This window comes from Medicago truncatula, chromosome 7, assembly GCF_003473485.1.
Source record: "Medicago truncatula cultivar Jemalong A17 chromosome 7, MtrunA17r5.0-ANR, whole genome shotgun sequence".
NCBI classification, from domain to species: Eukaryota; Viridiplantae; Streptophyta; class Magnoliopsida; order Fabales; family Fabaceae; genus Medicago; species Medicago truncatula.
In genome coordinates, this window is record NC_053048.1 from 8021204 (window position 1) to 8034235 (window position 13032).

General features: G+C 31.4%; 1 protein-coding gene across 1 annotated transcript; it reads left to right on the forward strand.

The window, feature by feature from the left end:
* The first annotated feature begins 401 nt into the window (after positions 1 to 401).
* LOC25497703 (protein-tyrosine-phosphatase MKP1) lies at positions 402 to 5860 on the forward strand. Its single transcript, XM_013592403.3, has 3 exons — positions 402 to 3443; positions 4229 to 4416; positions 5534 to 5860. Exons 1-2 carry the CDS (start codon positions 882 to 884, stop codon positions 4283 to 4285), a joined length of 2619 nt encoding a protein of 872 aa, XP_013447857.1. The 5' UTR covers positions 402 to 881; the 3' UTR covers positions 4286 to 4416; positions 5534 to 5860.
* Positions 5861 to 13032: the final 7172 nt, after the last annotated feature.

Consider the following 13032-nt stretch of genomic DNA (forward strand, 5'->3'; position numbering starts at 1 on the left):
TTTTTACAATGATTTAGATTTAACTTAAATTAAAGATTCTTTTTACAAGATAATCCAATCTTTGAAATTATTTATACTAAAAACAACAAAAAAGTTATGGATAGATTATTTTCCTATAAACAACTAAATATATCCATATAAACAAGTTTCATGTTTGACTAAAACTTCTTATATAATTTATTCTTTATTCTAAATATGGATTATGTTAACTTTTAGATTTGCATTGCAAGACCATCATCATGACCAATAACTATTTTCCTTCATACACAACTAAAGAGGAAATTTAGAAAGAATAAAAACAGACCCAACACAAAAGGCATAAAATTAATTTAATTTTTGACCAAAAAAATGACATTAAAATATTAAGACTCTCACACTCATTACAAATACTATTTAGTATAACTTCAACATTTCTCTTCCCTCCTTATAAACCACTTCCCCTTCTTAGCTCATTCACAACTCAAACACCCTTTTTCTTTCTTTCCCAATTCCAAAATCCCAATTCCTCTCTCAAAATTAAAAGTTAAAACCCATCTCTCAAAATCAAATCCCAAATTTCATTCATCATGTTCTAAATTTTAAAATTACAAAATAAAATTTTAAAAAAATAATAATCCCATTTTTCTTTCTTCCCAATTTCTATCCATTTTTTTCACTTCAATATTCCCAATTTCTTTCTCTTTCAATACTTCAATCATTAATCTCTTCGGTTCAATTTCGCAAAATTCTCATCAATGCGACACCGTTTTGTTCTATCACAAAAACCTAGTTTCTAGGGTTCCGAGCAAGAATTAGGGTTCGAGAATTCTCCAATTTCTTCCACGAAGTTTGAATCTTTCTTCAAAACCCATTAAATTGTTTCGACTTTGAATCGATTTGGCATGGTGGGTAACGACGATGCTCGAGCTCCATGCCACCTTTCAAATTCCCGGAAAATGTTTTGGCGTTCAGCTTCATGGTCTTCCGCCCGTTCCGCCGCCACATCAAATCCCTCCGGTGAACCGGAATCGAATTTCACCGATCCGAATTCCGGCGGTGGTGGTGGAGATAATACTAACCGGAGATTTCCTCCACCGCCTTTGACGCCAAGGTCACAGCAGAATTGTAAGGCAAGATCATCATGTCTGCCGCCCCTTCAGCCACTTTCGATTGCTCGCCGAAGTTTGGATGAGTGGCCGAAAGCGAGCTCCGATGATATCGGGGAGTGGCCACAACCACCTATTACTCCTGGTGGGAGAGGTAATGGTAATGGTAATAGCAGTAGTAATAGTAATAGTAGTAATAATAATGGTGAAAGGTTGAAACTTGATTTGTCTACAATTCAGCAGAATAATAATCCTGATAGTAGAAATAACGGTGGACTTGTGAAGAGAGATAAAATTGCTTTTTTTGATAAAGAATGTTCTAAAGTTGCTGAACATGTTTATCTTGGTGGTGATGCTGTTGCTAAAGATAGGGAAATTTTGAAAAGGAATGGGATTACTCATGTTTTGAATTGTGTTGGTTTTGTGTGTCCTGAGTATTTTAAAGGTGATTTTGTGTATAGGACTTTGTGGTTACAAGACAGTCCTAGTGAGGATATTACTAGTATATTGTATGATGTGTTTGATTACTTTGAGGATGTTAGGGAAAAGAATGGGAGGGTGTTTGTTCATTGTTGTCAAGGGGTGTCGAGGTCGACGTCTCTTGTTATTGCTTATCTTATGTGGAGGGAAGGACAGAGTTTTGATGATGCTTTTCAGTTTGTGAAGGCGGCGAGGGGTATTGCTGATCCGAATATGGGTTTCGCTTGTCAGTTGTTACAGTGTCAGAAAAGGGTTCATGCAGTTCCTCTTAGTCCGAGCTCGTTGTTGAGAATGTATAGGATTGCTCCTCACTCGCCGTATGATCCTTTGCATCTTGTTCCGAAGATGTTGACGGATCCGTCTTTGTCTGCTTTGGATTCTAGGGGTGCGTTTATTGTGCACATTCCTTCGGCATTATATGTTTGGATTGGTAAGTATTGTGCGGCTATCATGGAAAGGGATGCTAGAGGGGCTGCGGATCAGATTGTCCGGTATGAGAGAGTGCAAGGATCGATTATCATGATTAAGGAAGGTGAGGAACCACCTTCATTTTGGGATGCTTTTTCGAAGTTTTTGCCTTTGATGGACATGCCTGGGAATAGAGTAGAAAGTTACAAATCAAGTGTTAGAATTTTTCCTGGTGAGAGGAAAGTGGATGCGTTCGATGTTGATTTTGAAGTTTTCAGAAAAGCCATCGTGGGAGGTTTTGTGCCTCCGTTTGCATCATCGGAGAATGATCATGAAACCCATCTTCCTGCACGAGAGAGTAGTTGGAGTGTTTTAAGGCGGAAAAATTCCTGTCCTGATGTGAAGGAGTTTCTCTCAGCCCCTAAGTTATCATTGCCGCGAGTTTATTCAGATTCCATGTTGTGCATTCATGCATCTGCAAATTCATTTCCATCACCGTCAATGTTGTCAACTGACTCATCTTTATCATCTTCCTCTTCACCTCCTTTTGTTTCTCCAGATTCCATTTCTTCTGATTCTAGCAATCACTCAAAGTTGTTGTTAGAATTATCCCCAGATTCTTCTTCTCTCGTTTTTACTCCCGTCCCAGTATCTTCATCTTTGTCTAGCTTCTCTAATTTGTCCCTCTTGTCAAATTATAGTTCTCAACCAGTGTCTAACTGTACAGATATCCATGGTGTCAAGTTATCGCCACATCTATGTTCTCGATCTGCCTCTTTACCATTGAAAAAACCATCAACTTCCATTGCTGAACGCAGAGGTAGTTTATCGAAGTCTTTGAAGTTGCCTCTCATGAATGATAACACAAAAGTAATAGATAAACCATCAACTATTCCTTCCAGTCGGGAACATGGTGTTCTTGCCAGCAGCAAATTTAGCTGTATGCAAGATTCAGACAGTATAGAGTATTTGTTCGAGTCCACTGCTAATGTCAAAAATGGAGGTATGAATTCAATTCAACAGTGTGAACCAGCATCGTGTCCAGACATTGCTGATTGCGTGGGCTGCAATGAATTATCGGTTCTCAGGAACTGTGTTGAACCTTCAGTAGATAGTTTATCTGGAGAAGATTTGAAGTCTGCATCATCAAAGGGAAATTACGAGAGTGGCTCGTCGCAATGTAGTAAGATACAAAGTTTAGTATATCGCTGGCCAAGTTTAGAAAAGATCGAGGCATTTGGTGCAAATCATTTGGGTTCAGAGGCTGCTTTTGCTGTATTCTCTCCAAGCATACACATGCATGCAAGAAACATTTTGTATATTTGGGTAGGGAGTTCTTTCAAACTGGATGCTTCGCAGGTTCGGTTAGATAGTGATAGACGGTCTGATTTGATTGGGGCAGTTGACTGGAACAAAATTGGTTGTGATCTTCTTGCTCAGTTTAATTTGCCGCACAATACAGTCACTAAGGTATGTGATCTGATCTCTCTTTTATCACCTCACACTTTATAACTCCGCACTATAATCAATTTGCATGCCTTTCATATATAATATAAATGGACTGTTCTGATGTTGTATAAATGCACGAAATGGAATTGACTTCATGCTTGTTTTTACCAAAAACGTTGCAGTATTTTCTTTGGCTCCCAAAACAGGAAGTATCTTTTTCCATTTCAGAGTTGGATTGATAATTTAATATAAGACACAGTGAATTCTCAAACTGAACCCTATTTAGCATTAATACTTCGTATTGACGTTGTGTCGACACATGTATCCATTATTTTATATTTTATTTCTCAACTTATCTGTGTTGTGTCAGTGTCGTGAATGGTGTTTTTGTCTGGCTCAGTGCTTCATAGACTAAACCTAATGAAAGTTTGGGTTGAGGTTTACTCAATTTTCATTCACCTTTTAAGATTTTTGGTTGGCCTTCTTTTGGAATGTATTTATCCACAAACCACATTCATTTTTTTACTTTTTAAAGAAAAAACTCAAAAAAAGGTGAAATTGATGATCAGCTTAAATGGTTTTAAAGGTGCTAATTGTAATTCACAATCAGTCTTATTTATTGTTGTAAAGGTTTAGTAAACAAAAGCCCTTCAGCAACCTTTTCTTGTGTTGGCCTTTGTTGATTTATGTTATAATCTTCATTTCATTTTTTCTATTTTCACGGAAGATTGAATTAAGCTTCATGCACTGTGGATTGTTGTGATGTTTTCAATTCTCATACTGATGTTTATTCTCTTCCAAAATAGATTGTTAAAGAGAATGAAGAACCACAAGAGTTCCTTGCTCTGCTGAGTTCATTGTAGCACAAGAGTTACGAGGAGAAACCTGAGTTCAAGTAAATTTCCGTAACCTTTCCTTCATCTGCAGCTGTTTCTATGTATGTCAATTTTGAAGGCTCTAATTTGATTTCCCCTGGGAAAAGAAATCCAGCAAGGTAATGAATCGCATCCTCCTAGGAGTTGCATTATTATTTCTGAGCATTTAATTTATTTATATTGCTTTATTCTGACTAATTTATCATGATAAATTCCTACAGTTTGTATCAACTGTTAATAGCATTTTTACTCATTTAACGTCGTGGTTCATATGTTAAACAATTTAAGACTATTCTTTTTAATGTTTTTCTTTTGTCTTCAAGCCTTTGCTTTAGTGAGTGTTGCATTCTTTTAACTTCATGATTGTGTCTTTTGATACCATGAAAACCATAACAAAGTCTTGGGAGCAAGATTATGCATTTTGCACTTGCAGATGACTCGTGTCCGATAGACTATCAGAACTAACCATTCTGAATACAGTTGCATTAATCTCACCGTTGTTTTTTGTTTTAGATACTCAAATTGGTTTTTAAGTTTGGTATAATACATTAAATCTCTATGGTAAAGGAAAACTTTTTAAAATGTTAAATATTGTTATGATATCTACTCACTTCATCTCATATTTAAGTAGAGTATTAACTGCATTTTTCCTACAACGTCTTCATTTACTATATTTCAGCTATACCAACTATAATTATTCTTTCCACCTACCGGTAAGAATAACTCTTACCGCAATAAAGAGACTTGGTTCAAAAAGTTATGGTTACTTTGTAAATAAAGTAATTAATGATTTTCTTTAGACGTGTGTAAAACTTTTAGGACAAATACTTACCATTTAATGTTTTTATTTTACTAGAATTTCATGTTTCAAGGATCAAAAGATTGTTGCCTATTAAAAAAGGCTTTGTCTAACATGCACAAGTAAAATGGTTTTGCACCATGCACAAATGTCTTTTTCACTATTGGATCAATAATCACATCATATCTCATTTAATTCAAGGGGAATTTATTGATCCAGTTGTGGAAACTAACTTGTGCACAATAGAATTGACCATTACAAAATGTTCATGAAGGATTGAATGTGAATCCTTTTGGATAGTGTTGGAAACTAAGTTTTGTGGGTGTGACCCTTCACTTCACCTCATCTGTTTTGTGTGTATGCATTCAATTGTTTTGTGTGTATGCATTCAATTTTATGCCACTTATGACTTACTATTTTGTATATGTTGGTTGCAGGAGGTTGCCATTTAATGAGTCCATTGTAGCTTGGCTGATGATTCCACAATGCTTTAACATTTTCAACCTAAACATGTATTTTCAACATACTGATTTTTTTAAATATTCTCACGTTATTTATGGAGGAAGAAAAATCTCAGGTCCTTCATTAAAATTTATCGCTTATTTAGAATTTCTGAATTGATAGAATAGCTCGATGTTGTACACGTCCTTCATTTATAAAAATCACATAGCTTTAGTTGTGTACATTGTAAATTACTGAAACATGCTTGTATGATAGACAACTATGCCAATTATTATTTTAGAAATCCCTTGCAATGTTATTTATGTGCAGACTAATAATCTTGGACTGATCCAAAGCCAAAACTGATTTGGTTAAGCTGATGTTTTTTTTTATTCGATGGCTTTTGATGCGTGCTCTCCATTTTCATAATGAAATAGTATATATATATATATATATATATATATATGGGTTTTGCTAGAAGACAGAAGGTGTCCTTTAGCAAGTTATATGGTTGGTACCATTAGGTTATGTGCCAATTATAAGAGTAATTTTTTAGGGTTTAGTCCATTAGGTTTTATAGATGTTTTTTTAAGTAGCCGAACTAGCTCACTATAATTGGTATTGGGGGGAATCAAACTTGAAAGTAACACATTTTAAGGTCTCAAGTCAACACCCAAACAACTTAATTAAGTTAGAATTTAGTCATTAGTATTAAATGTGAGAAATGTATATTAAATGGCATTTCGAGTTTGGATTATGATTGGATTTTGATATGGTTGGTAGTTCTTTAGGATTCATTACATTTTTTGAACAAAGGAAAATTACACTAACCTCCCTTGAGGAATGTTTAAATACAACATACATTAAATAGAGTCACATAAAAGATAAAAAGAAGAAATTGAGTTGTTAAAAGGTAGAGAATTTGATGGTTATGCTCTATATAATTTTATTTTTCAAAGTGATTTCGAACATTTTAGGACTTTGATTAAACATCGGGGTTGGGTTTGTCTGTTGATGAGTCTGACTAGCTTTTTTTTTAGGGGAATTCGTTATGAAGTTGGATACGTAAAATAATTTTCATCTTATGTTACAACTTCAAAAAAAAAAAATGAAATGTGAAAATAATTAAAAACACTTTTTCATAACAAGTAGTTTGAAATAATTTTTCATGAATATTACTTTTGAGAAATAGTTTTTTTTTTAATTAAAAAAAAAATCAATCTTCATTATGATAATAAACTCGAAACAGTTTCTAATTTTTTTTAATATATATTAGACTTCAGATTTACCTTCACAATTAACTTTTTTTGAGGGTTTTGAACAATGTTAATTCAACATTCTTTTTCTTTCAATATATAGGTCAAATTGTACCGATGAGTTTTAAGATAAACACAATTTTCGAAAAATAAAAAATAAAAAGAAACTATATAGTGAAGGCCAATCATTTTACACAAATTCAATGATTTTATTCAGTTATTTTTTTTTAATAAGTTTGATTACATTTTTTGCAGCAGTTTCAGAGAACTATCTGAATTTTTCAGGGAATTTAAATGGCATAATGATGTTGCGTTTGGCAGAATGATGTTGTTGTAGCGATAATATATGCCTATTGTATTGTTGTTAACAGAGGTTGTGGGGACTTGAATTTGATCGTGTTGGCAGTCGATTTATTCACCGTAGTAAGAAACTCATCTCAGGTCTGATGTTTGTCGACTGATATGGTCTTAAATATTCGGTTAATGAATCGTTGGGGTACGGATTGTTTTGGACTCGAAAGAGTTGTTAATGCTTGCTGCTGATGGTGCAAGGGGTTAATGATACATGATTTGTTCTGTGTTGACAGTTGGTTCATTCGTCAAATTATAGACCTAGTTGGTGCTTGCAAACATCGTTTGTTAGTCTTAACTAAGGCTGAATCAAGTGTACTGTTGTTCTTTCTTAGTTCTAATTATGTTAGGGTTGATTCACTTGAATTCACTGGGTCAGGTTTTATGTCATCCCAATTTTATGTACTTTTTTCCTTTTTTTTTTTTTTTTTTTCTTTTTTAACATATATGAGCATTTGACATACGTAAGCTTAGAGTGAAGTGTGAACTTTGTTGGAACGCTCTATATTTTTTACATGTTATTTTGTTCTTGCCTTAAAAAAAATTGAAGTGTGAACCTTAATGTCATTCATAAGGGAGTCGCACAATTTGGATGAGATAAGACACCAATATGTTCAGTAATTCATATAGTATGCATAAAAATTTTATAGAGGATTAAACTTTTAATAATAATATATATTAATAGTTCCCTAAAAAAATATATATTAATAGTTAAATGGGTAGTAATCTTTGGTATTCGTAGGTGCACAATATTTTTTTTTAATTCACAAAAATGTTTTATTTTTAAACATGTATGCAATAATAAAATAAAAAGAAGAAAAATACAAAAGAATATAATAGGATAGATGTATTCCTTAGTATGAATTCATTGTGTTCAGCAGCTTGCACGTATTGTCAGTTGACAACGTTCTAGTATGAATTAAGTACCTCTTAATGTTGATGGTAGTGTATTTCTTGATTCCAACTTGAGAGGTTTTGGTGGTCTTATTTGGGATCATACAGGTTCATCACAAATATGGAAATTTAATCATGGCTGTTAAACAGCTTCTTTGTAGAGATTGGGTGGTTAGTTTACAACATACATTGTGTGAGGGTAACGTTGCAGCTGATTTTCTAGCTAAAAAGGGTAGCTTGTTATTTTGAATGAAGCTCCTCCAGATATAGTCTCTGTCCTCTTAACAGATGCAATAGGTGTTGAGTTTGTTCGACCCTAATATGGATCTTTTTTACCTTCTCTGTTTTTTTTCCTTTTTTTTTTCCTTCCCTTTTGTTACAAAAAAAGAATAGATGTAATTTTTCTCATCTAGCTTACTGTTGATAATTTGTCAGTAAATTAATAATTTAAAAAATTATTTATTTGATATATAATAGATGTATAATACGTCTATACTATATGTAAAGGAAATACATGATTTTGAGTTAGTTTTTTCACTTTCAATTATACTCTTAAGTATATTTGACTATTAGAATGTTATTTTTTTGTGAAGAAATTTGAATGTTATTTTGTTGATGTCATTCAAAAAGATAAAAATTTATATTATATTAGTTAAATTGTTGGTATCATTGAAAAGATAAGTATTGTTTGTTACAATATGAAAGTGAAAAATATGTATTACCTATATCTTTAACTTTAATAAAAAAAAAAACAGAATAATTTTAATCAAAAATTCATAAAATCTATTGGTCACAATTTATACGCATTAGTGAAATAAAAAGAGCGAACATATATGAAGGAGTGCCCGTCCGAACACTACTAAATATAATATGAGTTATATAGTTTACACTCACTTTGTATTTTTAACATATATAATATTTATTCTCATATGACATGCATGACTATAAGAGTCATATTTAATACATAAAATTGTTGGATTGAAATGAATGACTATAAGATTCATATTTCATTCATTAGAATGAAAAAAAAATCAATTGTGTATGAGTTATCTAATATTCAATATTTATTTTTAATTGATAATAATAATCATGTTTTTATTTTTTCTTTAATTAATATTCATAACACTCGGATTTATAAATTAAAAGTAAAACTCTCAATTTAAATTATAAATCAAATTATTGATTATGAGTGTGTAAGTTTGATCCCTAATTTAAATAATATTTGATATATTTTTCTTGCTTGCTAACTTACTTTAGATTATGAGAATCACTTTCCCTAAAGGATTAGAGGGATAAGTTTTTTTATTTCAAATGATTGACAATCCTCATGATTTCATTGGTGGTTTCTAGTTTGGAGTTTGCTATGGGTTTTCTTGTCAAGGGATTGGTATTTGTGTTTTTGGAGCGGTAACTTAAGTTGTTTGTTTGATCTTCAAATTTAGGGTTACCTTGAACATAGGTTCTACTAAGAAAATTGTAGCAGGGATAACTTAACATATTAGTGTATTATTGGTTTGAACATATAAGGAATTTAGTTTATTTTATGGTTTCATGTATTATTTGATGAAAGTAATCTACCTCATTTTTTTCATGTATATCAATTCGAGTATAAGAAATATATTATAATTACTAAATTTGAGATGATTAAGAGTATCCTGGAGGCACTCGTTAACAAGACCCTATTAAATATTGTAATTATTAGTATTTTATTACTACCTCCGTCCCTAATTATAGGGTCCTTTTAAAAAAATAATGGGAATTAAGATAATGAATATTTGTATTAAATATGTTTGTAATTACTATTGTTTTTACAATTTTATCATTTAAGAGAGAGTGTTGGTTTATGTTTTCAACATATTATTTATTGCTGATTGAAGAAAAAGATGTATAATAAATAGGGGCATGTATGTAAAGAAATAATTCATGCAGTTGGAAATAGCAAAGAGGTCTCATAAAAAGGGACGAAAAATTATCAAAAGGGTCTTATATTTAGGGACGGAGGTAGTATGATTTAAGCAGTTTATTGTTTAGGTCATTTTATATAAAAAAAAAAAAATAGTTATTTGAAGAAAAAAAATAGTTGGCAGTGTTATCTTCTGTTGTTTAGATTTATATGTCTACTACTCTTTTTTTTTTTTTTTTAACTTGTTTCTCCGGTTGTTTATGTAGTTCTTAGTGTTGTTATACATTATTAATTAATTTGCCATTTGTTATTTTTTTAAATTTAACTTAATGTTTTTTAACTTCACTTTGATACCCTAAATTCTTTACTCAAGCTTTTTCCTTGTGCATAGACTAATGGCGTGTTTGGACTAGCGGTTAAAACGCCACTGCACGTTTAGTAAGAAGCTTACCTTGAAATATTTTATTATTTAATTATATTCCAATATCATTATTATTATATGGGCAAATATCATAATAATAATTATATCAGTTATTTATCAATTGTGAGTTAATGATCAAATTAAGTAATAAAGCTATTAGATAATTAATTAAATATTTTAATTAGTTGATATGGGGTTAATGAGTGGATGTCCGGATGACCCATTAATGAAATAATGAAAAACCCTAATGACCATCCAATATAAAAGATGTTATGGTCCCCAATACACCGGACAAGACAAGAGAACTTGAGTCATAAAGTCTCTTCTCCCCCATCGGAAGAGAACTTGAGTCATAAAGGTACCGATTTAGGAAGTACCAAATCAGTCGCCGCTAATCCGCTTATGTGTGTTTCAGATCATCTCATCTCTTTGGTTATCATTGTTGATGAGATGACTGTCATCAAAGCTTTATTCAGATATTTCTAATACATACCCTAGTTAATATCCTTGATAAATCAAATAGACATGTTTGATTTATTGGGATAGCTATGTTTAACTATTTTTCCCTTCTATAAATCGTAAATTTTTTGTTGATTGGGGAATTCATCGAGATTGCTTCGATTTGTTCTTTATATACGTGAACCGTTGTTTTAAATTTATGATGTCTTTTGTTTTATATACATCGGCACACACCTTAATTTTTAATGGGATCTGTTTTTTTTTTGTCAAGTAGTTTAGTGATTAGAGAAGATGAATAAATGAAGTGTATGTGGTTCGAACCCCGGCCCCTGCATATATTGTGCATTATACCCCGGCAATTATTTTTACTTTCTTTGATTATTTAATTTGTTATAGCAAATCCAGTTGGTTACCTGCTAATAAAGTTTGAACTAATTAAGAACTTGGATATGGACTGAATATAAATTTTATTCGAGTGTTTTTCAAATTTGCAAATCAAATATATAAGTTTAACTTATTTATAAAGGTTGTTGCACATTGCTATATTTCCTTACTGATAGCATATATAAATGTGTGTCTAACAAATAAGTATTCAGATTTGATTTGTTTTGAAATTGAAATTGATTCAAAAAAATTTGTACTTCAATATTATTTTGAGAAATAGACAAACAAAAACTTAATATATATTGGTTATCATATATTATTTGTAAAATTTGTTGTCTCTTTTGAACGGTGTTTCACAACACATCTCAAAATATTATAAAAGAATTTTGTAGTGCATGATTTAAAAATTTGATTCTTCTAATTTAGGAAAATAATAATTCTAGTTTTGTTTGTTTATAAACATATAAAGTTTGTTTCCTTTATTTAGGAAACATTTATGCTAGAGTCATGTTTTATTTTGTTTAAAGAATCATTAATATATGTGAATCAATTGTAGCATGAATATTTTTGGTGTATATAAGATTCAATTTTCTTTTGATTTGAAATTGAATATTTTGATATATAGCATGATTGTGATGTTTGAGTTTATTGTTATTAAGTTTCTACTATAACTTTTATTTTCTTTTCCTCCAATCATGCATTTTAGACATATTTCATGCTAGTTGCTTTTGTGTAATATTTATAAATGTATTGTCATACACACATTGGTGTGATTTGTGACTTGCATCTTCTTTCAAATTCATGTGAATTTGTCTTCACACTCAAGGATTGCCGAGTGACCTTTTGTTACTTAGTGACATAATGAACTAATTTGGCCTACTTGGTAGTGCCTTGTAAATTTAAGACATTTCCTATTTGACTTGTAAAATTAAGACCATTCCCACTTAAAGGAATGCACAGTTTGTTGCAAAAGTAACATTTGTTGCGTAGATTTGATTCAGTTGGAATTACAAAAGATGTAGTATGTAATTGTTCATGCGAGCTGTTTTAATCAGCTAAAAGGAATGCACAGTTTGGTCGGATAATTACATACCTGCGATTGTAAATATGCGGTAATTATTAAGTTTTTTCATGTGGATAATGAGGATGTCAAAAGACACCAATTATCTGACTAGACTTCTTAAATTTTATCCATGTGGATAATGAGGATGTCAAAAGACACCAATTATCTGACAAGACTTATTACCATATTTGATCATTGCATTGAGATTACCGTTTGCAGTTAATTCTTAGCGGTCAAAAGATTGTGTTTTAATGGTGCTTTAGTATCTTATTTTTTGGTCTTTTAATTTACAACTTGTGATGATAAATATGTGGTAATTCTTAAATTTTTCATGTGAGTAATGAGGATGTCAAAAGGCACCCATTATCTGACAAAACTTATTAAGTTTTTTCATGTGGGTAGGATGTCAAAAGGCAACCATAATCTTACAGGACTTATTACAAATATTTGATCATTGCATTGAGAGTACCGCTTGCAATAAATTTTTAGCAGTCAAAAGATTGTGTTTTAATGGTGCGCTTGATATCTTGTTTTTGTCTTTTAATTTACAAATAAAGATAAATCGTGCATGTCTTATAATTAATTAATTTTGACATGTCGACTAATGTTGAGCGGGTGTAAACTCATTTAAGTATTTAAGAGTTTACATTCATACCTATGATTGTGAACATTTGACAATTATAAGAATTTCTTCTTTGTCAAAGTAAATTGTCATTGTTTGATCAATGTTGTAAAATACCGCTAACAATGGATATTATTATTTA

Excerpts from the sequence above, each read along its gene's own strand:
- LOC25497703 (XM_013592403.3), top strand. The coding sequence starts at position 882 with ATGGTGGGTAACGACGATGCTCGAGCTCCATGCCACCTTTCAAATTCC. Across the intron at positions 3,444-4,228 it reads CGCACAATACAGTCACTAAG|ATTGTTAAAGAGAATGAAGA; the intron begins GTATGTGATCTG and ends CTTCCAAAATAG.